General features: G+C 42.5%; 1 protein-coding gene across 5 annotated transcripts in view; it reads left to right on the top strand.

Annotated features, from left to right (window-relative positions):
* The window catches only part of Fnip2 (folliculin interacting protein 2), a 114,792-nt gene that overhangs the window by 32,779 nt on the left and 54,465 nt on the right, over positions 1-27,548 (top strand). For 3 of the 5 annotated variants that reach the window (XM_034499674.2, XM_076932550.1, XM_076932549.1), the window contains exons 2-8: positions 12,060-12,186; positions 14,785-14,934; positions 17,199-17,299; positions 17,399-17,470; positions 21,263-21,363; positions 21,520-21,609; positions 23,087-23,158. In XM_034499674.2, coding sequence (XP_034355565.1) covers positions 12,060-12,186; positions 14,785-14,934; positions 17,199-17,299; positions 17,399-17,470; positions 21,263-21,363; positions 21,520-21,609; positions 23,087-23,158 — 713 coding nt within the window. The remainder of the gene's footprint in view (positions 1-12,059; positions 12,187-14,784; positions 14,935-17,198; positions 17,300-17,398; positions 17,471-21,262; positions 21,364-21,519; positions 21,610-23,086; positions 23,159-27,548) is intronic. The other 2 variants (XM_034499675.2, XM_076932551.1) reach the window with 1 other exon arrangement.

The following is a 27,548-nucleotide window of genomic DNA, read 5'->3' as shown; positions in this document are numbered from 1 at the left end:
GAATTCATTTCAGGTCAGACCAGTTGCCTCGTCTGCTCTGTTCCCCTACCTACAATCTTAAAAATGCATGTGTGGGCTGGTAAGATGGCTCAGCAGATAAAGGTGCTTGCTGTGTATCTTGACAGCCCGAGTTCAATCTGTAGCTCTCTCATAGTAGAAGGAGAGCACAGATTCCCCACAAAGTGTCTTCTGGCCTCCAAATGGATGTTGTGGTGTGTGTGTGAGAGAGAAAGCACACAAACGTGTGTGATACTTAAGAGCCACGCAGAAATAAATAAAAGGAAATACATACACACATACATATATGCATGTATTTGTTACTTACAGTATTGTGCTGGCTTGCAGAATTCATTTTAGAGCCTTGACTAACCCCAGTGGTAGTTTTAAATTTTTGACAAGAGCTTGCACAGTTGGGATCTGGCCCCAAACTGATCACTGTTTGCTAAAGTCATGTGGTAGTCAGAGAAATGTAAAACTCACATTTTGTTCTTATGCACCTTAAATTATTTGTTTCAGGTCTTAGTCTAGCATATTGATAAGCTGAGGCTTTTTATTTGCTTACTTTTGTCCCACTCATGATTTTCCAATTAGGTGAAAAAGGAAGCTCCAGTGAGTACAACAGTCATGTGGTATATGTAGCATTGGCCCCATGACAGCCAGTGCTGACAACAGCCCAGTGCAGAAAGTGCATTCTGGCGTCTCACTGTGGCTCACAGGTAGAAGCCGTCTTCTGTATCTTTACTTCCACAGAATTCCAGAATCAGTATCAAGAAAATTTGTATCGTAAATGGTTTGCTAATAATTCTTTCCTAAAACTCAGTTGAACTCTGATAAATTTGTAGCATGCCAGGTATGTGATATAGTTTTCAAATAGTTGTTTCTAACCCTTTCTTAAAATGTAGATTATAGCAAAACTGCTGACTTTTAATTTTTCATTTTTTTCCCTGAAAAATCTGAGAAGGCCATAGAATTGTTCCTGAGGAATCTTGGGAATGTTTGCCAGCTGTATATAAGAAACACTCTCTCAAACTTCAGAGGAAAGTTGGCTTGGCCTCGCCTTGTCGTTGAAGTGGAGAGGAACTGAAATAAACACTTCAGAGCCAATTGTGCTTTGCAATTTCATATCTACAAGTTCAGAAGAATTTGGACCATGCGTTGTGGGGGCTGGGAGGAACTCAGATGGAGCTGGCACTGCACCTGGGCCATGCCAGGGTCTATCCCCAGTGCCGAAACCACACCACACTATGATCAGCAACATGGCAGGTAGAGGAGCCATTGGGTGAAAACCATTTTAAAAGGAAAAGCCACAGATTATCTGAAGTGGCTTAAGTTTCCTTTAGTGATTTGTTGTGGAGATAAGTGGACGTGGTATGGAGGGTTACCGAGTAGGGGATGCAAAGCCAGATGAAGATTTAAAGGCAGAGATACTAAGGTGGCAAAGAGTCTGCAGAGTTCGGAAGACTTTTGTTAAAGGCTCTTAAAAGAAAGCCTAAGTGTAGGTTCCAGGCGTGGGAAGTATTTTTCACTGTGTTCTGCACACGGAAACTGTGAAAAACATTCTGCTTAATAGGAAATGTGTTAGTTGGACAGGTTGAATGGAGTGGGGAGAGAAAACAAAACACAACACAAGCAAACAAATGAAAATCTCAGCCAAAGAGCTGGCAGCTGGCCGTCACGGGTTTGTGACTGCTGGGTGTGACTCTGTGACTCTGTCAGTGTTGGACATATCCAGGTTCTGCCCTCCCCATGTTCCTTCCCAGTTCACTGTTTATACGTAATGAGGAGTTCTCTTTTACTGACTGTAGAGTAAATTCCCACTGGTGGATGATTCTGATTTGGGGATGTAATCTGAGGCTAAGGGGATACAGAAGGAGTGCTGTGGGACTTTAATACTGCTACGGTTTTGGGAAGTTTTCATCTCTTCTAAGACTCATCTATTACCGGGAGAGAGTCAGCAGTGCACATCCAGGGATTGTCACAGAAGCAGATTTGCCTGGGACTTATTTTTGATAAGCATTGGTGGTAGCTGGGCACTTGTTAGTCACCATATGTAATCCAGACCAGAGTGACAGTGGCCCTTCTTCACTGCAGTCTGCAGCCCAGCCTGGACAGCTGCTGAAGCATTTCTGCTTGATATCTTGTGCTGAGCTTGGGTGCCTGATGGACTGCTCCAGAGTTCTGGCTCTCCTGTTCTCATTCTTGTTGTGAGTCAGGCTCTTGTTCAGCCTGTCTTACTGTTTCATTATTTTCAAAAGCTGGTTAAGTGCCGAACAGTGAGCAGCAAGCCCTGATGGTGACCTGAGTGTAAAGAAACTCCAAAACCACACTCAACCACAGGGCAAAACTCAGTAGAACAAACAGAGTTCCAGAAATACACCTTGTCTCCACACACTCAGGATGTTCCTCACCACCGTGGCACATTTACATAATCGCACATTATCTCCCAGAGTCAATTCATATTTGAGTTCACTCTTCATGTTATACATTGTTAGTTTTGACAGATGAGACTTAGAGAGCAGTTTCAGTATCCTGGAAATCAGCTTCATCTGTCTCCTAAATAGAAAGATTAGAATCATACAATAGACAACCTTTTAAGATTGGATTCCTTCATTTAGAATATCCATTTAAAGTTAATCCATGTCTATTCATGGCTTGATAGATCTATGCTATCACTGTGTTGGCACCGGCCAGTGGCCTCAGTCTGTTCTGTTCCCAGCCCAGTACAAAGCCCAAGACCACAGGTTTCCCCTAACCAGTGCCTCTCCCACCAAGAGCTCTGAGGTAGCTCTCTTGGTCCCTATGGGCAGCTGTGGGTGCTCTCGCCAGCCTGAACTCTGCTGTGGTTACCTTTCCCCTGGTACTCAGTTCTTGCCCAATCTTCCTGTCCCAAAGCCTGGCCAGATTCCACCTGGGCTGTGTTCTTTTCCTCTGGCCCACCTGAGTCGACACAAAACGGGAAACACCAGATAATCTTAGTTTAGTATCAACAAATAGCACAACCGCTGGGCTCAGAATCTGTCATCCCAAACTCATCAACTATTCTATGTTAGAAATCTTCTGGTGGCAGATTATGCCACTAAATCTAACAGTCTCTGGTCTACATTTTGCCTGCCTTCCTCCCACATTGCCATCCAAAAGGAAGTGCCCTCCTTCTGCATTCTCTCTTCCTCTCTCGGACCCAGAAGGCCTGCCTCCTCCTCCTCGTCCAGTGATTGGCTTCTTGTCGTCTTTATTATTCATTTAATTAGGGGAGAATTTGTCTACAGTCTGTGTTCTAGATTTCCCTCACTCTTACAGATTTGTGGTTGATACCTCACTTCTGATTTGCATTTTCCTGGGTCTTTCCTTTCCTTTTGTTTTATTTTTGCAACAGGGACTTACCTGTTGCCTTGGCTGACTTGGAACTCTCTGTGTAGACCAGGCTAACCATGAACTTGAAATGATCCTCTTGCCTCTGAAACACTGCTGGGCTGATTTGTGTTGCTCTAATGACATAAGATGTGAAGCACTTTCCTTGCTACCTGTTCACTTTGTGAAGTCCTAATTACATCTCTTGTCTATTTTTGAAATCATGCTTTCTTTTTAAAATTAAAAAAGTTAGATATTTATCTTATCTTAGGTGTGTAAGTGTTTGCCTGCATTTATGTGTGTGTACCATGTGCATGCATGCCTAGTGCCTGAGAAGCCATCATATGCCCCAGAACTGGAGTTTGGGTACTGAGAACTGAATTCAGGTCCTCTGCAAGATCAAGTGCTTCCAACCACTGAACCTTCTTTTCAGCCCCATGTTTGCTTGTTTTTGTTTCTTTAGTTGGTTGGGTTTCTGTTATTGTTTTGTTTGTTTTTATTGTTGTTTTTGTTTTGAAACAGTCTTTCTATATAATCCTGGCTGGCCTGGAACTCACTATATAGACAGACTGGCTTCAGATTCACAGAGATCCACCTGCCTCTGCTTCCCAATTGTTGGGATTAAAGACATGGGCCACCACATTTCTCCCATAGTTGCTTTCTTACCAAGTTTTCAGGCCTCTTTATTTTGAAGAACAATACTTTATTAGATATGTCTTTCACAGATGTTTTCTTTTCCTAGTCAGTGACTTGTCTTTTTATTCACTTGACAGTATTTAATAAAATTTGATTAAATTTGATAAAATTTACATTTTAGTAATTTGTCTTACCAATAATTTGTTTTGTGGGCCGTGTCTATGGTGTTGTATGTAAAAACTATTGACCATGCTCTAAAGTCATCTACAGATGACTTTATTTATATTATCTATATTATCTACATAGACATATTTCTCTTATAGATGTGCTCTGTTTTGTTTGTTTGTTTGTTTGGGGGGCAAGAGCCTCAGTCTGCAACCTACTCTGGCCTGGAACTCACTGTGTATAACCTTGGCTAACCCCAAATTTAGGTGATCCTTTTACTTGAGCTTCCTCAGTGCTGAGATTGCAGGCATGAGCCACCACGTCTGGCTGAGTTCAGATAATTTTTGTTCTTTATTTATACACATTTTTTTTTATTATTTCTTTCACTTTTTTTTTTTTTTTGTTTTTTTTTTTTTTTTTTTTACATTTTTGTGTTTGTATTTGTGTGTACAGGGAAGTTGACTAAGATGAGTTTGGTAAGCCTGTTTGTCAATTCTAAAAATGTCAGGCAGTTGTTTCTATGTGTGCTGTACTACCAGTCTTCTGCACATGTCCCAGTGCCTAGCCTTTCAGAGGCTTCTCTAGGTGCAGACACACACACACACACACACACACACACACATACACACACACACACTCCTTCACTCACACTCACATTCACACACATTTCTGCTGATTGGAGATGTTTAACCTATTAAGAAATAGGTTTATTTTTGAAATTGGAAAGATAGCCCAGTGGTTAAGAGCACCCAGATTTGGTTCTTAGCACCCACATTGGGTTGCTCATAACTATCTATAACTCTGATTCCAGGGGACCTGATGCCTACCCTCTCCCAGCCTCCTTGAGCACCTGCATACATGTGGTACTTACATGCATGCACCCGGGCACAATGCACATAAAAAGAAAATAATTTTTTTTTTAAAGTTTGGTTAGATTACACATGGAATGGTAAGGAATACCATGAGGTAATATAGACTAGTTCAGTAAGGTTGTGTTCATTGTACAGCTGTCCCAGTTATCCCATACACGTTCAGTTATGTCTGTAAGCAAAGGGAGGGTTAGGCGGGATGATTTTAGGCCACTCCATTATTTTATGGGGTAGAAATGTTGGAGTAAGATGTCATGAGGAAGGCTGACTCTTGGCCGCAGGCCGTCTGACATCCAGGGCAGTGTTCTGCTGTTTTCTGTGCATGGTGGCCCCTGGAGAGTTGAGTGTGCCTGATGGTTCTGTGAATGCTACACACACAGTGTTACCTCTTTCCAAGTTTACCTGATGTGACCCTGAGTTCAAAAAAGACAGAATAAACTGTCTTCTGTGCTTGGTAGTTCCTTTTGCTGGTTCCCAAACCTCAGGCTGCACTGTGGCACATACTATAATGTTTTGTTGTTGCTGTGTAAACAGAGTATTTATGGACTTAGGCGTATTTTAGCTTGTGACCTTTGCTGCCACTTACAGTAGTGCTTTAGGGTTGGGGACAGGGAAACAAGCTCAGAGGTACAACTTCCTTAACATAAATAAACCTTTGGCTAGCATCTTTGAATAGGGATCAGTTATGCCCAGGAAAAATGGACAGACCTGCAAGTTATGCATCCTGGTCTTACCCTCAGGTATAGTAACCATGAAATGGTTCTGCACTCCTTTTTCAAGCATTTCCAAAATCTTAAAATTTCTCAAAAATCTACAAGTGCTCTGAACTGATAGGAAGCGATGTATAATATTTGTATTTAGCATCCATCTAATATTCGTATTTAGATATTCACCACTTGGGCTGTTGTGTTTTGATTTGGGAGTTTGGTTGCTTCTCACACTGTGGAAGATGTATTACATAATATGTAGTATATGCATCTTTCTAAAATCTAAAAAGCAATCTGAACTCTCAAGCATCTGGCACTCAAGAAATCTGCTGAGGGATTGTATATCTGAATGACTCTGCTGAGGGATTGTATATCTGAATGAATGAACTCTGCTAAGGGATTGTATATCTGAATGAATGAACTCTGCTAAGGGATTGTATATCTGAATGAATGAACTCTGCTAAGGGATTGTATATCTGAATGAATGAACTCTGCTAAGGGATTGTATATCTGAATGAATGAACTCTGCTAAGGGATTGTATATCTGAATGAATGAACTCTGCTAAGGGATTGTATATCTGAATGAATGAACTCTGCTAAGGGATTGTATATCTGAATGAATGAACTCTGCTAAGGGATTGTATATCTGAATGAATGAACTCTGCTAAGGGATTGTATATCTGAATGAATGAACTCTGCTAAGGGATTGTATATCTGAATGAATGAACTCTGCTAAGGGATTGTATATCTGAATTGGTTCTGAATTAAGCTTCATAGGAGTTGCTTTTGTGCTTAATCTGTCTTTTTTACAAACTTGTAAGTCACATAGGTTTTGGGAACACTCAATGCCAGAGTTAGTACTTTTCTAAAATGTCAGAGTTCTGGGTAAGAACTGCTGAGGCTGGAATGGTCCCTCAGTGGTTGGTTCTGAGCACCCACTGTTCTTGCAGAGGGCCAGAGTTTGAATCCCAGCACCCATATCATGCCACTTACAACTTCCTGTGACTCCGTCTAGAGGGGATCCAACTCCTCCTGCTGGCCTCCAAGAGTACCTATGCATGTGCACACAAATAAAGATAATAAGACAGTTGTTTTGGACAGGTGACACTGTTGACTGCAGTGAGCACTAAATCAGGACCTCTGTTACATGTACTGCAGATCTGTGACTGCCGTCTTTTTTGCTTTTTTTTTTTGCTTTTTTTTGCCGTTTCTTTTTTGCTTTTCTTGAAACAAATAGCTTACTGCTGGGTGGGAAATAGTGAACATTCTGTGCTGAAAAGATGAACTGTGGTTGCTGCCTCAAACATAAGAGTCTTTGGATTGATTACTGGTGTATGCCACCATGTCCTCCCACTCCCGGTCAAACTTTTGGAGAGATTTGTATTTAGAAACTGACTTATGAGTGAGAGGAGGGAACGTGTGAGTGTTGTAAACAAAGAGTGTATTTAAGAGCAGCTGGGCTGTGTCTTTATGATACAGTAGGTTTTATGGCAACAGAGGTCATGATCCACTCACCACCTGTCCCAGTGTCTGGGACACGGCTTGGCACACAGTGCACAGGCAGGAGTTGCCCAGTAGATTGATAAGTATCTGTGAGTTTCTGCTGTTTTTATTACTGCTACTTTGAGACAGGGTCTTACTGTGTTGCCCAGGCGGTCGGGAGCTGGTGATCCTCCTGTATCAGCCTTCCAGGTGTTTGGGTTGTAGGCACGACTGTGGCTATGTACAACCATACTTGCTTAGTTTTGCTCTAGTTATCATTTTCTTGGAACGTTTAAAGTTCCCTGTCATATCCGACTCTTTAAATATTGACATTGCTGGATCAAAAGACTGCCTTGAAATTCTTCACATGTGTTTTCTTTGGCTATATAGTATTGCTTCCTTATATTGAGACCAAGAAAGGCACCACAGAACATGGCTTCTGACCTGGATGTACTTGTACCACTGCTCTTATTATTATTGTAAAAGTAAACACGAGGAATTGAATTGGTCTTCTGCGACATAGCAGATTACGTGCGGTAAAGAACATAACGACTGTTCTGTTCCTTGGGAAGTGTTCCTCCTTGAAACCATGGATATCCTAGAGCAGTGGTTCTCAACCTTCCTAATGCTGTGACCCTTTAATACAGCTCCTCATCTTGTGGTGACAATAACCATAAAGTTATTTTTGTTGCTACATATAACTTTGCCACTGTTACTGAATCATAGTGTAAACAATTTTTACTACAGAGGTTTGCCAAAGGGGTCTTGATCCACAGGTTCTGAACATCTGTCTGAGATAGTAATACCTCTGCCTGAGAATGTTCTCTCCTGAGGTCAGCTCTCTACCCAAGATCCTGTCATTTCCTTTTCTTGGAAACTTGGAGTCAGCACATGATCATTTAGAAAAAAAAATTGACATTCTTTGGCTGAATATTTAATGTGTATATACATTCTAAACCTCATTTGGCACATGACTCTTGAGCAGGAGACACACTCAGCACTCCCAAGAATGTGGTGGACACTCTTTGCCTTGTTGTTGTGCTGTGTACTCAGGGGCAGGACTTGTTCTTCAGTCCCTGTGTCTGTGTACAAGTCTCAGTCTTAGAGGACCAAACTCGTGAGGTTCGCCGCATTCTACTTCAGCATGAACACACCTTAACTTGTACATCTCCAAACACCTTACTTCTAGACAGGGTCTGGCTCATCAGGACCCCAGCACACCTTTTTCTCTGAGGGCTTCGGGGGTGGGAGAACACGACTCTAATCATAACATAGTTTTGTTATGATACATGGTATATATCTTATTTAATCTTTTCAGAGTGACTTTGTTGTTTACTTTTGCAGCGGGGCCTTATTCTGTAGCCCAGGCTGACCTTGAATTTTCCTGCCACAGCTTCCCCAGTGTGGATTTATATACATATATACTTCAAACAGGTGTTTTCTATACCTCATGGCCCTTGTATTATTCTTATTGTTACCTTTCAGGGAAATAAATTCATGCTTTGGTTATGTGCTTTGTTCTCTTGTTGTGGGAGCTGAGAGAGAGGGTGTTCTAACCAAAGAAATGGCATCCCGAAGTTTAAAGTTTTTCTTATTACCTTTTAAACTTACGTTTAGTGTTTGTATATGTGTGTGTATGTGCCATGGCACACAAGTCGATGGCAGAGGGCAACTTAAGGGAGTTTCCTCTGTCTACCATGTGGGAATTGGTCTATGCTATCTCCTTTCTGCAGATTCCCTCTCTTTCTCCCTACAGAAGCTGCCTCAGAGACCAGGCTATGAGTCAGGCAGAGCTGAGCTCTCCTGCTCTGCCTTATTCCAAAGAATTTCACTGCCATACGTGGCTGTAGTTTTCCCTAGGAATATTCCAGATGGCAAACATCAAAATAACGATTGGCTATTAAATCTTTGGTGTTTTGTTTTGCACTTGTAATAACTTTACCCTATATACTGTTTGTTTTAAAGAGTTACCATGCTTTCTTCTTCTTCTTCCTCTTCCTCCTCCTCCTTCTTCAAGATTTATCTATTTATTGTATGAGAGTATACTGTTGCTCTCTTCAAACACTCCAGACGAGGGCATCGGACCCATTACAGATGGTTGTGAGCCATCATTGTGGTTGCTGGGAATTAAACTCAGGACCTAAGAGCAGTCAGTGCTCATAACCACTGAGTCATATGTCCAGCTCCCCAGCCTTTATGGCTTTAACATACATTTCAGTGGGAGGTTTTATTGTTGCTGTTTTGGATTTGTTTTGTTTTTGAGACAGGGTTTCTTTATTATGTAGTCCTGGCTGTCCCGGAGGTCCCTGTGTAGACCAGGATGGCCTGGAACTCACAGAGATCTACCAGCCTCTGTGTTGAGATCAAAGGCATATGCTACCACACCCTGCCAGAGAGAGTTTTAATAGCCTTGTATACATTTAAAATTTGGCAGTGTGGGTCCTAGCCATCAGACCTGGTTTTGACAGACATCTATAAGGAATATTGCAACCATGGGGACAGCTGGTCTGAGTGCTAGCAGGTCCTTCTCTTCTCGTTCCACTGCACTTTTGCTTTTCTCCACAGTAACTTGGTCACTCCTGGGGTCATGATGTATAGGCTGGGCTGTAAGTGTGGGGTGGCTCCCACCCATCAACTTGGGACATGTGTCATCTCTCTCATTGGTCATACCTTGAATACTGAGTGCCTCTGGCCTAAGAGCAGAGGAAAATAGTTTCCAAAATAAAATTTGCCACTGCGCTTCATGTCAGAGGGGCAAGCGAGGCAAGGGTGCCAGGCACAATATAGAAAGCACATTGGTGACAGAAGGGACAACCAGAACTTACTTATCTTCCCTCCCTCCTTCCCTCCCTCCCTCCCTTCCCTCCCTCCCTCCCTCCCTTCCCTCCCTCCCTCCCTCCCTCCCTCCCTCCCTTCCTTCCTTTCCTTCCTTCCTTCCTTCCCTTTTTTCCTTCCTTCCTTCCTTCCTCCCTCCCTCCCTCCCTCCCTCCCTCCCTCCCTCCCTCCCTTCCTTCCTTCTTCCTTTCTCCCTCCCTCCCTCCCTCCTTCCCTTCCCTTCCTTCCTTCCCTTTCTCTCTCTCTTTCTTTCTTTCTTTCTTTCTTTCTTTCTTTCTTTCTTTCTTTCTTTCTTTCTTTCTTTCTTTCTTCTTTCTTTTGGTTTAAGAGAACAAGGGTGCTGCCCTCAGAGAATGTGCTTCAAATTAACTGCTATTGCTTGAACCCAGGAAGGACCAAAGGCACCCAGCTTCTCACAAAAACTGGCCTTTTCACTCCCGGGAGGGAGTGCGTAACTTTTGGAGCTTATATGTATGTCAAGCTTGTGTGACGCCCTTTATGTATTTTACTTAATCCACAAAGCAAGTTTATGAGGTCAGCAATTATACATTGATCAGTCCAGTGGCAAAATGGAAGGGGGAAGCCTTTGGGTTTGAATCCAGCTGTATCTGACTATATTTACAGGGTCTACTATGAAGTTTTTCGTTTGTCCCTCCTTTATTCTCCCACCCCTTCAGTGTCTTCCCCGTATCCTATAGCAGAGTCTACCTGAAAAAATTGGCAGCTTTCTGCTTCAGTCTTTTAGATTCTGCTTTAAGCTGTCTCCTCCCTACCTCTGCTACTGGTCACTACAGCCTGTAGCAGGCAATGTGAGGGGCCTGGCTCCCCGTGCCCTCCACTCCCATGTGTCTGCTTTTCTTAGGGCAGTCAGCTATCTGATCTTATCAACCATCTGCTTTCCTTGGCTGCTCTCTGTGTTTAGAGCTTATCCTGTCAGGACCTGCTTCAGTCCCATCCCCCCACCCCTCCCCACCTCATAGGGCAGCTCTCCCTGCCTTTCCTCTTTCCCTTTCCTGTGCTGCACTCTGCTGCTTTGTGATGTTCACATTAACTGGTCATTCTTCATGTCTGGTTTAAAAGTCGATTTAAGTCCTCGGTGACTTCTGTGCCTCTCTCCTTACACCTCGCTGTTTTAGAGACTAGGTCTTGCAGTGTAACCAGGATGGTCTAGTTCTGCCGCAGTTCTGCCTAGTTCAGACTCCAGAGTGCTGAGCCTATAGACGTGAGTCACTATGCCAGGCTCTGAGACTCTATCATATCCTTAGTTTTCCTTTTGAACTTCAGACAGTTTGTAGTTATGTATTTATCTGTAAGTATTAGGTTAATAATATCCCCCACTAAGCCTTGAACTTCATGAGGGCAGGCATCCAGTCAGTTTGATTAATTATTGATTTCTTTGCACCTTACTACAGAGCCTCTAATACAGTGCAGAGTACATTTGTGTTGAAAGGGTTGCTAACGACGTGCTGAAAGCACACTCTGTAAATAGTTCTGTAGTTTCTGCTTTCCCATCGAATTCTTTACTGCTGCATAAACCTGCATTTTCTTCTTAACATGTTTTGCTTGGGAGCAAACTGTGTTTCCCTTTTTGCTAATCATCATGGTTAGCAAATGCATTTGGTTTCAAAGCTTCTGTATAAGCCAGACATGTTAGGGTAATGTAATAACCTTCATCTGTGGCATTGCTGCTAGTCCCACCTGAGAGGGGATGGCTGCCTCCAAGGCATAGGCGCTCCTTTAACTGGTGTGCTCTCCCCAGAACCCAGGCATCCGACTTAGCCCTCTCGTGTTTGTCCTTGCATCTTCTTTCTGCCATTTGTGCCCAAACTGACTATGGAAGGCAGTGCTTTTCTCTCCAGTGATTTATTATTAGAGCGGCCTTGCCACTGTTGGCATGAGAATTGTGAACATTTGCGCAGCCAATTTCTGAGCACATTGGCTGGAAATTGTATTTATTTGCCCATGGTCACACCAAGCCTTGCAGATAATCCAGCTTCTCTCTCTTTTGAATCCACAGTTGGTCGTGCTCGGAGTTTGACTTGAGTGACATTCGCCTGATAGTGTACCAAGACTGTGAGAGGAGAGGCAGACAAGTCATGTTTGATTCCAGAGCCGTTCAGAAGATGGAAGAGGCGGCAGCTCAGGTGTGAAATGCTGATCTGTTGTATGCTGCCTGCAGGGATGCAGAAGGAGCAAGCAGAGCAGCGCCCCAGCAGGCAGGCAGGCAGGCAGGCCGGCCAACAGGGGACCATTGACATCAAGAAAGATGCATTTGCTGTCCATTGTAATCTAGTAGGATTTTGTAAGCATCAAGCATAGTAAGAAAATATGCTGCTGAAATTCATAAAGTGCTAGCATATTTGCCAGACTTTCTGTCAGATTTTTTTCATAGATAGTAAAAGGTGCCAAGTGTGGTTCATGCTGGTGCTGGATTAGCACTAGATAGGCTGAGGCAGGAAGACGGGGATTTGGGGGTAGCCTGGGCTATACAGGCCATGTTAAAAAAACTAAAGTAAATGAAAGGTATTATGTAGCACAAGGTCAAACAAAATTGAAAAGCTTCCTCACCGAAGAGCCTTAATATACTAATGTTCTCTGTCATCTTACCCTTCTGACCAAGGAATCGTTCATTAATGTTTCTGTTGTAGGGAAGGGGATGGCGGGGAGGTGGGAGGGGATGGGGAAAGGTAACAATAATACCAGAAGAACTTTGCCCTCCCCAGTCTTCCAAGATACCTCTAATCTGTCGCCATGGCTGGACTGTTTACTTCATTCAGTTCAGTATTTGTTCAGATGCTTACAGACTAAATAAAGCCACTGATTCTTACTCTTTTCTTGTTTAATCACTTGCTTCCCATACTGACCAAATTCTGGTAGTCTATAGAATTTGTGATTAAGTAAATGAACACCAGTGGACTGTTTTCCAGCCACAATTTGATTTGTTAGAAATTATTTTGTTGGAGTATGCCTACTACTGCCTGTGTCCAGAAGAAGTCAGAAGCCAACTTTGTGGAACTGGTCTCTCCTTCCACCTTTATGTGGGTCCCAGGGATCAAACCCAGTCACAAGACTTCTGGGACATGTACTTTGGCCAATCACCACACTAGTGGCCGGGCACTTTAGGTGGGCGGAAGGAAGAGAAAGCTGAGGGAGCAGTGATGATTCACTTTGCTTTACTGGTGACTGGGATCAGAGGCTTAGGTGAGCCAGCACTTGATTCTTGGCTGGACAGGAAGGAGATAGCTCTCTCCAAATGCTTCCGACAGATGGCTTAACTGAGCATTCTCACTGGAGCTGCTGCTGGTAGCAAAGACAGAGGGGGAAGTGACTTCCTAGGGAACTGGAGTCATGATACCTGGGCAGGGATAACTTGGTAATACTGATGTAGGCTTTCTTTGAAGTACTCATTAAATTAAATAAGCATTTTAGGGTCACGAACATTTTTGTAGCTTACAGAGGTCTACAAGAGAATCCAGTTGGTAGCCTTCTTCCTGTACCCGGTGCTCCTTCCAGCTATAGATCTTTGTGCTATGCTGCTGCAGTCCCGTGCCACTTCCTGTCACCAGCTCTCAGCCCTCTGGGAGGCTGTTTCTGGCTTAAGTGGTATTAAGGAACAGCTGGGGCTAAAGAGCTTGTTGAGAGGATGCAGGATGCTCAGGATTAACCCTATACAACTGCAAGCTCCATCACTGCTGCAGTGCCTGCTGGGACCCGCCCCCGCCCGCCCGCACATCTTGTGTTCTCTTTACATTCCCCTCCTCCTTACATTCAACCCCTCCTCAACCACATCCGCTTGATAAGTACAAAAGCAGCATGAGTTTGAATTGCACATGACTGCAAACATGTGCATTAGACCACTAGTGTGACTGTCACACTGGAGATTAGATAAGCTGCTATTGCATTCATGGGTTCCCTAGCAAATGCTACGAAAGAAGGAAGAAAGAAAGAGAAAAGAAAAGAAGAGAAAAGAAAAAAAGAATGGCAGAGGAAGCTCAGTCGAAGTTGTTTCTGACAAAGGCTTCTGTAGGGAGAGTTCTATTCTGGGGTGGGTGAGGGTCACCCTCAGTAAAACTTAGAAGTAAGCACACACGAGGGAATATAGAGTAGGTAATCCTGTTACCTCTGACCTTTGAGGACCAGGTTGCCATCACATGCTCTATGGTTCACAGTAGCTTCTGACCCAGGGTTCGGCCCTCATCTCCCACAGCTCCATCCTGGTGCTTTTCTTTCTTGCTGCACTAGGAATGCTGGAAAGAGTACGAAAAACACAAGCCCGCATGTCCAGGCTAATAGGTTTCTTTCTTAGTGGCATTTAGTTGGTGAAATCTTGAACGTTAGTGGTCATCATTCTCGTCATGTGGTCCTCCGTAAATCAGCTCCACACATGATGACTATGTAGTACTGAAATCTAAAAACCAAACAGGGAGCGGTATTTGTTTATGACTTTATGGTATAAATTTAAATGTAGATACTGACACTTGAATTATTTAGAGAGAATAACGTCTATCCTCTATCTCCATGTCTCAATCTACACAAACATACCACCATTTTCTGTGTAGTATCCCGTTCCCAATTCAATTATTCCAGATTCCCAGGAATGATACTTTTGTTATTATAAAGAAAAAAATTAAAAACAGCTTTCGGTTTTACTGCAATTCAGGCACCTAAATGTTTTGACAAATTTCCCCCTGATAAAGCATGCTGATAAAGCCTGATACACTTGCCTGTCTCTCTTAACCCAGAAAGCAGAGGATGTCCCTATTAAGATGTCAGCCAGATGCTGTCAGGAAAGCAGCAGTGTCAGCAGCAGCAGCAGCAGTGTCAGCAGCAGCTCTTCTCTTAGCTTCGGAGGATCTTTACAGCACACTAAGGAGCAGCTTCCAAAGTACCAAGTAAGACATGTTGTCTCTGCAACAGCCGTGGGCCTGCACAACTGGTACATGTGGGCACGAGCGTCTCAAGAGAGGGGTGCTTTTGTTTTGATTTGTTGTCGTTGTTTTTGTTTATGACACATATAGCCTCTGAGTGGCTATGTAGCCAAGAATCACCTTAAACAGCTCATCCTCTTGCCTTCATTCACCTCCCAAGTTCTGGGATCACAGGTATGAATCACAGCAGGCTTGTTTCGAGTTTTGAGCCAGTCTACCCCTCTAGCCAAAGCAGGTATGGAACCGATCATGTAACCCATGCTGATGTCATATCTTCCTGCCTCAGTCTCCCTAGTGCTGGGATTACAGGCATGTGCCACAATAACCAGATTCCCGTGTTCTTATTTTTAAACCAGTAACAGAATCTTATCTCTACCGCTGCTGGTAAAACAAGGTCAGGGAGATTATACCAGCAGCCACAGACAAATAAGCCCTAAATTTTAAGACCTGTGTGGTGCATTTGCCCATAGGTTATAGGGCTCAAAGCTAGTTGAGAATCTCAGTTAGCACATAGTCTTTGTTCCAAGAAAAGGCAGATTATAAAACGGAGAGAGTGGGTGGAATTTATTAGTAGGGAATATGAGAAATCAGTTGGCTTGTGTTTGAAGTAGGAAGAAGTTGATATGAGCTGTAGCCAGAGATGAATCCACTCTCTATTAGCAGGACCCACACGTTTATCTTTCTCTATCCTCTTTTGTCATTATAAAGAGGCAAGGAGTGTGTGTGTGTGTACACATAGATGTGTATATACTGGAGTTTAAAACACTGGAATGATTCAGGAAAGCACAGAGAGGAAGAGTCTTTCATTCTCTGAGCTAAGAGGACATTTGCAGGGGCTGCCTGTGCTGATGTGGCTGTAGCTCATCAGTTTGCTTCTCACTCTTCTTTATCTTGTCCATAAGGGTGTCAGCATGGCTGAGCGGAGTCTCCCAGAGAGTGGTTTTTACGGGGGGGGGGGGGGGCAAATATTAGGTACCCTGTACATTAGATACTGACATTATGATTCATAACAGTAGCAAAATTACAGTTATAAATAGCAACAAAATAACTTTATGGTTGAGGTCACCATAACATAAGGAACTGTATTAAAGGGTCACACACAGCATTAGGAAGATTGAGAACCGTTGCTCTTAAGATGCTTAGAGCTGAAGGAGAAGTCTTGACCTATAAATAAGTCAGAGGGGATTCTCTTGTGTAAATAATGAAGCATTTAAAGAATGGTGGACATGCTAGTGAGTGGAGTGTCCTCCAGGAAACAATCAAGGGGTGATTTGAGAAAGAGAAGATTCAAGTAGGAAGGCAATAGTATCAAATAGGTTTGATAAAGCAAACTAGAATGTGTCTGCTGGATTTGAAGGAAGATGGAAATGGAGGCCATTGTTAGGCAGACGGTCAATCAGGAAAAGCCAGGCTTCTCTGTCAAAAGCTGGCAGTTAGCACCCCATCCTTCAAATAAAAAGATGGTGAAAGGCATGAGCAACTGGTTGGAAATTGGAAGTGTTTTTGAAATATTTTTACAAAGTTTTAGAGCAATAAGACCACCTTTATCTCCTAGAGCCTCACATAATCCTGCTTGAAGTGTAAGTCACTTTTCTTTGCTGTCTGTGGTCATGGCTTTACCATGACCAAGATCAAAAGAATTTATTTGGGTTTACAGTTCCAACGGGTCAGGTCCTATGATGGCAGACCAAACACATGGTGGCAGGAGCTGGAAACTGGGGTCTCACATCTTGAACCTCCAGCATGAAGCAGAGAACAAACTAGAAATGGCAGGAGTCTTTACCTTCCCCAGTAACATACCAGGCCACACCTCCCAAACCTACCCAAACACCAACTGGTGACCAAGTGTTAGGACATCTGAGTTTGAGCCGGGGAACACTCTCATTCAGATAATCACAGGTAGTGATTATTTAGTTGAATAACACTAAACCATGTTTCTTTTCAGGATCTACTCAGTATCCAAAGAAGAGTTTTCCTGTTTTCTTCATAGTTAGATTTTGTAAATGGAGATGATAATCTTTGATGTGTGAGCATATTATATAAAAAAGAAAATGTAAAACTAGTAACATTTGTGAATTATATCAGGTGGTCGCTGATAGAGGATAACTGTAAGGTGACCATCTTTAGCTTTAGGATGCTGGCATGACAGCCCACTCAACCAGAGACCCAAAGATTGGGAGACAGGGCTTTCTATTGCATTGTTCCATGGACTGTTTTCTTGTGTGCAGTACACGAGACCAGCATCTGATGTCAACATGCTGGGGGAAATGATGTTCGGCTCGGTTGCAATGAGTTACAAAGGCTCCACCCTGAAGATACACTACATACGGTGAGGCTGCCAATGTGCCGTTTGTAAGAACTGGACCGATGGTACTGACTTTCTAACTTAAAAAGCAATTTTCTTCATTCTTTTTTATTTTTTTTTTAGATCTCCTCCACAGCTGATGATTAGTAAAGTGTTTTCTGCTGGAATGGGTAGCTTCTGTGGGAGTACAAATAAGTAAGTGAGGATTTTGCATCCCTTATGTTTTTATGTGTCTGTTTCTAGATACAATTCTTGAGGGTTGTAAGATATTCTAAATGACTAGCAAGATAAGTGCAGATTAATGACGGGTTTTAGTCATTTTCTAATAACAGCAAGTGAACATTTTTTAGACTTTTAGAAGTTTAGGGCCCTAAAGACAGATGACTTTGTCTGCTTTTGGGAAAAGGTCTCATTAGCCCAGGCTAGCCCTGAACTAGCTGGAATTTGCTGTGTCTGAGGATGGCCTTGAACTTCTGATCCTTCTGCATCTCCCCAAAAGTCCTGAAGTAACAGATGTGTGCCACTTACCTATTTGTAGGGTACTAGGGAGTGAATGCGGGGTTCATGTATGCCAGGCAAAAACTCTCTGAGTTCTATCCCCAGGCTGATGGGTGACTCCTTTGCCTTGGGTATCCATCTGTTATTCTCTGTTCCTACTGTCAGTCACCAAGTTTTAATTCTTGGGAAAGTGGATTGGACTGCTTTGGTTTGATGCAGGGTGGAGTGCTGTAAGTAGGTGGAGGTGGAGGATGAGGAGTCAGGGTCTAGCCCAGCCTCTCCTCAGATTCACAATAATTCTGTATCTCAGCCTTCTGAATACCAAGATTGCAGGCATGAGCCTCCGCTCCCAGTTTTATTTATTTACCTTAGAAAGAGTGAACTTGTATAGTTTCTCCAGGCGGTGGGGCAGGAAGCCATCTGTCTGGAGCAGTTAGCTTAGCCTTTGTGGCTGATAGATAGTGGACCATGCAGTCTTTTTATTGTCACTCCTGGTTGCATCCGTCCATGTCCATCCAGTCCCCTCCATACCTCTCGGGTCCAAAGGAAACTCCACCCCCCACTGATTCTGGTGCCATTCCTCTCTACCAAAGGAGCCATTTCCTTATCACCATCAGAAGGAAGAGACAAATGGCTGTCTGTGGTACCATTAGCACACCAACATGTATGCTGGCCTCCAGGCTCCCTCAGGATCACAAGGACCTGGCTCTTCTCATCTCCCCCATTACCCTAAACCTCTCCGTCTCAGAAGCTTCCCCCCATAGCTTCGCATTCTTCTTACATCCCTGGTAGTATTTTGGTCTCTCCTGGTAGTATTTTGGTGTGTGTCTGTCTCTGTGTCTCTGTCTCTGTTTCTGTCTCTCTGTGTCTCTCTCTCTCTCTCTCTCTCTCTCTCTCTCTCTCTCTCTCCCTCCCTCCCTCCCTCCCTCCCTCCCTCCCTCCCTCCCTCCCTGCCTCCCCCCTCCCCTTTCATTGCCTGGTCCACTCTGCTGACCATATTGACCATATCCAGTCTACTACTTACTCTCTGCTCTGGACTCTTGCAGATGCATCTGCCTGTCCCTTCCCCTCAGTCACACCCCTGGAGTGGTGGGTTCTTAGTTTATACACACCCTCCTCCCTTCTATACTTCTGGATGAATAGAATACAGAAATGTCTACCCTCCTTTCAGGAACATTTCTTTATGCACTTTGAACTTTTAAGCAGAATGCTTGGTGTACTGTTGTTTTTGTTGTTGTGTTTTGAGACAGGGTCTTTCTGTGTAGCCCTGGCTGACCTGGAACTACCTCTGTAGATCAGGCTGACTTTGGACTTGAAGAAATCTGCCTGCCTCTGCCTCTGGAGTGCTGGGATTAAAGAGATGTGCCATCACCACTTGGCTGTTATTTGATTTTGGATACAGGGTCTCACACCATAGGCCCAGGCTGGCCTTGAACTCATCATATAGTTCAAGCTAGCCTAGAACTCTGTGTGGCTCAGAATGGCCCAAACTCACTGTGTAGCCTACCATGGCCTTGAATTCATAGATCTCTTGCCTCAGTACCTTGAGTGCTGGATTCCAAACAGGAGCCACCATGCTCACTTTACATTTTTTATATAAAATAACTTGTTATACTTTTAATATAAAACTTAAAGGGATATATATATATATATATATATATATATATAATTTTCCTGCATATTTTAGGACCACTAGATAAGTGAATCTTTGGCTACCTTTCACAAGATAGTTTAAACACTTACCTTTGGAGCATTATGAGTTAAGATAATATAGGAACTTCTGTTTTTCTTATTTATTTGTCTCATATATTATACCATGACCACAGTTTTCCCAGCCTCCTCTCCTCCCAGTCCCTCCCCTTTCTTCCTTTCTCCCTCTAATCCACTCCCTCTTCATTTTTCCTTCAGAAAATGGCAGGCCTCTCAGAGATATTAAGGAAACATGGCATATCAGGTTGCATTAAGACTGGGCACTTCATATTAAGGTTAGAAGAAGCAACCCAGTAGGAGGAAAAGGATCCCAAAAGTAGGCAAAAGAGTCAGGGGTAGCCCCTGCTCTCACAATCCCACAAGAACACCAAGCTACACAACTATAATGTGTATGTACGGACCTAGCTCAGACCCATGCAGGCTCCCTGATTGTTAGTTCAGTCTCTGTGAGCCCTGTGAGCCCAGGTTAGTTGGTTCTGTGGGTCTGGGTGTTCTCCATCCCTCTGGCTCCTATAGTCCTTCCTCTCCCTACTCCACAGGGTTCCCCAAGTTTTGCCTAATTCTTTTCATCTGTTTCCGTCAGTTGCTAGGTGAAACCTCTCTGATGATAACTGGGCTAGACACCAATCTATGAGTATAGCAGAATATCATTAGGACTCATTTCATTGATTTTTCTGGCCAGTCATGTTTAGTTTTAGCCTAGGTCTCTGGGCTGCCCAGCCTCTGGGTGGTGGCCCTCGAGACAGTGTCAGTGGTGGGCTCCCTTAAGTTGGACCAGTCATTGATAGGTCACTCACACAATTTCTGTGTCACCTTTACCCTGCCTGGCACAGCTTGCAGGCAGGACAGATTGTAGGTTGAAGGCTTTGTGGCTGGGTGGGTTTTCCAATCCCTCTACTGGAAGCCTTGTCAGGTTACAGGAGAAGTGTTTGTTTCTGATTTGGGGGGATGTGGGGGCAGGGGAGCTGTTGAGACATGATCTATGTACCTGTAGCCCAGGCTGGCATGGAACTCAAGGTTCTTTTGCGTCTACTTCATAAATACTGGGACTGTAGACATGCATTACCATACTTGACTGATACTTGTTTTTATACTTTTTTTTAGATGTCTCTGGCATAATTTAAATGTTTGTCTATCCCACTAACTATCAAAAATATTGAGTTCATTTTAAGTAAAAATTATTTTTTACTCTGTTTTTTCAGAGTGTTGATATTTAGCTCTTTGGTAAAATATGTTTGACTCATTATTATGAATAATTCTTATTTTTTTTAAAGTGAAGCATAATTTCTGATATATGTCTTACCCCTGAAACAGATTGCTAAATTATTAGTAGATATTAGCCAAGACTTAAAATTAATTTATTTTGAGTGGTTTTTGAAAATTTTTGAAGTGAATAGCAATATCTGAGGTGTCAGTTTCTAAAGCAAAGTTTAAAACTGAATAGTAGTTGAGAAGATGTCAGTCACTGAAGCACAATTAGAGTCTGGTGTCTCATTTCAGACCCCTCAGTGGTTACTAATATAGTTGTATAGGTAGGTGTGTAGATTGACCACTTCCAAAACATTTTTATTTTCTTACAACAGATTACTCCCAACTTACCATTTTAAATTTTTGATTGTTATTTATTATTATTGTTGTTATTGAAACTATTTATAAAGAAAAATTTTGAGGAACTGATCAGTTGTTATCTGTAATTAGGAATCTATTTAAAAACAAATTTGTTAACCTCTTGATGTTTTGTTTTGTTTTTTTTCTCTCTCCCTTCCCATCTTGATTTAGCCTGCAGGACAGCTTCGAATACATCAACCAAGATCCTCAGGCTGGAAAACTGAACACAAATCAGAGCAGTTTGGGTCCTTGTCGTACTGGAAGTAACCTAGGTAAAAGAGATGCCTGGACAGACAGATTTTCTCTCTGAGCACTACAGTTGGGGGCGTGGTTTATTCTGTTTGTTGTGTTCAGGTTTAGTTTTGCGTTCTCTTTAACCTGTGTTTATTTGTGTGTGTGCCTTGCGTCTTCTGTGTGTTCTGCTCTAGGTCTGCTGCAGGCGTGCAGCGGCAAGCTGCTGCAGGGGTTGTCTGAAGGAGGACCTCTCCGGCTCACCCGGAGCGCCTCTTTCTTTGCAGGTTGGTGTGGAATGCTGAGCACAGTGTGACCCACACACGTTCAAGCTCCTGTGCAGGTTCTTAGAAAAATAAATCCATTTCTTCTTCTCTAGAAACCCTAAGGGCTTTCGTGACAAGAGATGCTAGTTTGAAATGCAGCTAGAGTCATGCTGTTTTGAAGTGTAAGCCATGAACCTCTGTTGTGAATGTCTTTGTTAATGGTCCAAATGTGAGCTGACTTTGATCAGAAATGAGCCCTTAGTGTTTCTAAGAGAATTAATTTCTTCTGATTTCCCAGGCCTCCTCTGCTGCTGTGAGCTGTTTTTCTTTGCTGTGGCATCTCTCTCCCGTTTATTCACCTGACCCTTACCTGCATGGAGTATCTTAAGTCACTCTATTAGGAGCATGGGAGGGCTCAATCACCTCCCCCCCCCTTTCTCTCTCTCTCATATTAACTTAATCAAATCATTTAAATGCAATGTCTAGATTCCTTACAGGTGTAGTAATCTTGATATTCTGGGTCTTTTTTGGGATTTAACTGGCCTTGCCAGCAGAGGTTGCTCAGTGTCCTTTGTAGCATGATTAACACGCGTAATGTTCGTGACTAACATTTAAAGTTGTGAGGAAGGCAAATGGGTTTTTTTTTCTTCTATTCCTTTTCCAAGCCTGAAATATACTAAGGCATTGTAGTTTTCTGGTGCCTAATGAAACTGATACTGCCATCCCAGCTCCTCAGAGCAAGTACTGCATATTTATATATTCCTTTAAAACTTGGAAAATAAACATGTTCCTAAAAAATACTAGCAAGTATGTTATTCATCCACAACAGTAACTTCTTGTTCATTGTAAAATTTACTAGAACAAATTCTCGTCTACCTCTCAGCCCAGTAGATGTATAGTTCACTCAGTAGAAGTCTTCTAGGCACACATTCTTCTTAAGTGTGTTTTCCCAAGTTTATGCCAGGACATGAGGTTTTTTCTAAATAACTATGATACCATGTGTAGGGAAAACAACTGGAGGAAAAGCTGTTAGGAAGTTAATGGTTTCTGTGTCTGCCAAGAGACTGTGTTATAAATAAACATTTCTAGGTTCAAAAAATGGTTTTTTTAACTATATCTCTTCCTAAGCTGCTTACAACTATTACTGAAACTAATTAATTGTAAAGCTTTTGAAAATATTATATTGTTTAAATATATTAATAATGAAGAAATGGCTAACGTAGAATGCTGGTTGTATTTACTGCATGGATGGTTTAATGTACTTTTTCATTTTTAATAGCTGTCATTCACAAGAGTTTGTAGGCTCCAGCATAAAGGCAAATGGCTTGTTGGTTTTGTCTCTTGGTTTCTTGTGGACTTTTTATATATTTAATTTGCTGTCTAGTTAGTTGCTATTATATATCAGTCCATCAATAGCAGTAGCCCAGTTTGAAGTCATCTCTAAAATGCCTCTGCCTTTGGCGAGCCTAATAATGTTTTCCTTGTCTCTTTGTCTTAGCACACAGCACACCTGTTGATATGCCAAGCAGAGGGCAGAATGAAGACAGGGACAGTGGCATTGCTCGATCAGGTACTTATACTGCTTTAAGTAATATGGTGGGCTCTCTATAGTGGGAAATAGGGAACAGAAAGGTAGTCTTCACTCTGTCCTTCTCCCCAACCCTTTTCTTTATATTCCTCTATATTCTGAATATCTTCTGTGTCTGAGGACATGAAACTTTGATGATTGTCATCTCACAATGATTGTGCACAGAAGCTAGTTTGACACTAGTTTTATCTAATACTTAAACTTACAGGAGACTAGTCTATGCTAATAAAGTTCTTCCAGCAGGGAGATTTGTTATGCCAGTTGTTCTAGGAATTTGTTTGCTAACTGCTTAGTCAGAGGATGGAGCAGGCCTGTGGTGATCAGTCTACTTACCACAATGAGAGATGCTATCAGCTGACTACCACCCTTTTTGTCCTGTGATGCTGATCTAGATTGTACCTCAGGTACCCTTCTCTGCTCATTTAGAGGCCTAACCTTGCCTAAGACTGCCTTAAAAATCCCCCAGTTTCAGCTCTTATATACAAATCTGCTTTTAATTTTTAATTTATGGTTCAGATATGAGGTTAGTTACATGTTTCAAGGGCCCAACAAGGAGACATGTTGGGCTTTGCCTGATGAGTATGCATCCTACAGACTGCCTTCCAGTGAGAACCAAGAGGGTCCTACTGGTTTATCCTGTGACCTTCGTCTCCTTTACCAGAGGCCCACCTGCTAAGTGGGACTAGCTTCAAGCCTTAGTGTTTTAACTCTTATCTTTTCACCCATTGATCACATGCTGAAGCTCCCAGATTCTGCCTCAAAGCTGCTGGGTTGTTTCTTGGTACAGTCAGACCCCTGCAGTTACCCTGTTCAGCTCTGTTTCCAGAGTCACTAATGATATGCAATAGTTGACAAATCCCCTTATTTGGTTTATATATGTGTTATTAATCCAAAGCATTTTGTTTGCAGTTAAAATGGATTTATTTTGGTTTCCCCCATCATTTTCTATGAAGTTGGGCTTGGAATATTCCGGCAGAAATGTAACTTAGGTTTATTAAACCTGTGCCTTTTTCATTGAATACCAGCAAACTCTGAAAAGATATAAGATCATATGTAATTGAGTGTGGTGGCACACACCCTTGATCTAGTACTCTGAAGGTATAGGCAGGCAGATCTCTGTGACTTTGAGGCCATTCACGATTGCATTCTGAGACTGTCAGAGAGAGAGAGAGAGAGAGAGAGAGAGAGAGAGAGAGAGAGAGAGAGAGAAGGCTAAGTAAGTAAACTGTATTTGTTCATGTTTAATATTGTTCAGGAGAGTTTCATCCTTCCCTATGGACCCCTGTGTGCTAGACTTTTGAGTCCCACCATTTATCTAAGTCTCTTGAGTGCATTAAAAAGTTTAACATTTTGGGGCTCAATCTCTGCCCTGTTGACTTGTGTGGGCAGGGCTGGCTGGAGCTGGCCATGGTGTGGTTGAGATTCAAAGCAGAAGGAAAAGATCCATCATTGGGGATGGGAGTGCATGGAGCACAACCCTGAGCAAAGTGAGTCTTGGCTGAAATCGGTGCCTGCGGGTAGACAGGACCTGCTCTGTGTGGCTTTCTGTGGCCCTTTCCTCTGTGAGGAAAGGACAGGTGGTGCTCTGCTGGGCCTCTAAAATGCTCACTTTCTCCCCTCACGCAGCCTTATTTGATTTATGTCCCTTTTTGTGAGGCCGAGAGCTCGGGAGAACTGACAACGACAGAAAGATCACTATGATGAAGTTTGGATTCTCCCAGTTGATTTGCAAGTCAGCATCTCATGTGTTGCATATTCCTCGGATTTTAAGTTGCATTGCTAACTGCTTCTCCTTGTCCTTCGAGAAGCAGGTAGTTGAGGGTCCATGTTCACATTAAATACATAAAACTGGCAGCTAGATCTGATAGCTTCTCAAAGCCCATAAAAACTTGTGACTGACAAATGGGAATTTTGAGACTTGGAGAAAACTTTCTTTGGGAGTTTGAAAATCTCTACTTTTAGCTTGTGGGTTCTCCTGTGTAAGAACTGACAGTACCTTGCTGTGTAGTGGCATTTTGTTCCTCTCTATTGCTATCCTGGGATATGCCCAACTTCTGATACTATCTGCTCACAGCTCGAGCTTCTCTGAAATCTCCCAGTCTGAGCAGAGTGCACATTCTTTGAGCAGAAGAACTCTTTAGGTTCTCACAGTATCCTAGTCTTTAAGATTTGTGTCCTCTCAGGCCACGCCTAGTGGTGCACATCTGTCATCTTACCACTCAGTAGACTGAGGCAGGAGGATCGTATGTGTTAGGCCAGCCTAGATAAATACAGAATGAATGTGAGGGAAAAACTAATATTTTCCTTATTATCCACTTTACATTCCTAAGATTCCAGGCTGGAGAAATGGCTCAGTGGTTAAGAGCATGCATGACTGTTCATCCTGAGGACTAGGGTTTGATTCTCAGTATCCACATGATGGCTAGTAACTGTGTAACTTCAGTTCTAGGGGGATTGTTAGCCTTCTGGCCTCCACAGGTACCAAGCACACATGTGCTACACAGACATACTTCTTGTAAACAACAACAACAACAACAACAACAACAACAACAACAACAAAACCATGTAAAATTAAAAAAAAAATAAAACTTTTTTAAAAAAAGAATCCTAAGATCCCAGTTCTGAAGCAAAATAAGGAGTGTCATTTGTTAGGGGTTCTTGTTGTTATTTTGTTTTCTTAAATAATTACTGTATTATTTTACATGCATGAATATATTGCTTTCATGTGTGTCTGTGCATCGTGCGCATGTCTGGTACCTACAGAGGCCAGAGGAGTGTCTTGGATCCCCTGGAGTGGAGTTAATAGGCAATTGTGTGCATCTGTATGCATGTTGGGACTCAGACCTGGGTCCTCTGGAAGAACAGGTACTCTTTAACTACTGAGCCATCTTTCTAGCCATTTGTTTGTTTGTTTGTTTTTAATTAGTAAAAAAAATGTAGACGAATTTAAAACATCATTTTTCCATTTTTTAATTCTGTCTAGAATTAAGAGATAATCTTTTAAAAATATTTTAGAGCAGTTTTATGATTTACAGAAAAGTTGGGACCACCATAAAGTGTTCTTTTGCAGCCACCCCCGTTTGCTATGTTAACATCTGATGTTTGTACACTGAGGCAGTTAATGGCTCATAGTCATTAGCTAGCTTTCATCATGTGACACTTTCCTTAATTTTTTCCCCCAGTGCCTTCTTATATTCCAAGAACACAGTGTGTTTGGCTGTCATGCTTATTCTGAGTGTTTTGTTCTGTTTTTGTTTGTTTGGTTGGTTGGTTGGTTTGGTTTGGTTTTGAGACAGGGTCTGTCTACATAGTCCTAGCTGTTAGGGAACTATATAGATTAGGCTTGCTTTGAACTCCTAGAGATCCACCTGCCTCTGTATGTCACCACATTGGCCTCCTTAGGCATTGTTCCTCGGAACTTCTTTGTTTTTGATAATCGTGATGGCTTTAGTCTTTCACTGGTTTCACTATTTGAATATGCTTGCTTGATGGCTTTCTTGTGATTAAACTATGGTTGTGGGTTTCAGCTGCATAACCACAAAAGTAATATACCATCCTGCTCACAGGGTGTCAAGGGTAGGAACTGGCAACATGATTTATGAGTTCAGTTACTGACCTTGTTTATTAATGAGGTTATATTAACTGGATCTCTTCACGATGAAGTTGATTCCCCTTGACGTTTGTGCACATGCCTTACCCTTCACCTGAGATATGCTCCCTTTCCTTGAGGGGCAAGAGTCTGCAGAAATGATTTGAAATTTTCTGCATGGACATTGTGTTTTTCTCATTTCTTAACATATACTTGGTTATTATTTCAAGGACATTTATCTTTCACTTTGGGTATAACCCACTAATACTTACATTTGCCTAAGCTTCCCAGGCTTTAACCCTGGGAGCAACTGTGATGCTGGTGACACTGCTTTCATGCATGGGGACAACAGGAGAGGGGAGCTCTGACACCCTGTTCCAATACTGAGTACTTCTGAGTCATCTGCTGTTTTCTACCCCAGCCCTAGAGTCAGGGCGTTCGTGGTTCACAGACTGTCTCTGGAGGGCAGCACGGGTCTCTTGTGGATATTCTGAGAAAGTCTTCTGTATCTATATTTAAAATAAAAGCTAATTTAGAAAATTACTTTTGAAACAGGCTCATTATGTTGTTGATCTGGTTAACTCTTTAACTTACTCTAGCCCAGACAGGCCTTGAATTTATGATCCTCCTGCTCAGCTTTCACACCTGCCAAAAAGATCATTGTTAAGAGGTTGATTGTAATGGCTGCTATTAGAAATTTTCAAGTAAGGGGCTAGAGAGATGGCCCATTCTGTAAAGTGCTTACTGCGTAAGTGTTGAGGACCTGAGTTCAGCTCCACAGTC

Source organism: Arvicanthis niloticus, chromosome 4, assembly GCF_011762505.2.
Source record: "Arvicanthis niloticus isolate mArvNil1 chromosome 4, mArvNil1.pat.X, whole genome shotgun sequence".
Lineage (NCBI taxonomy): Eukaryota > Metazoa > Chordata > Mammalia > Rodentia > Muridae > Arvicanthis > Arvicanthis niloticus.
The sequence above is the reverse complement of the archived record's forward strand: the minus strand, read 5'-3'. Positions and strand labels throughout refer to the sequence as shown.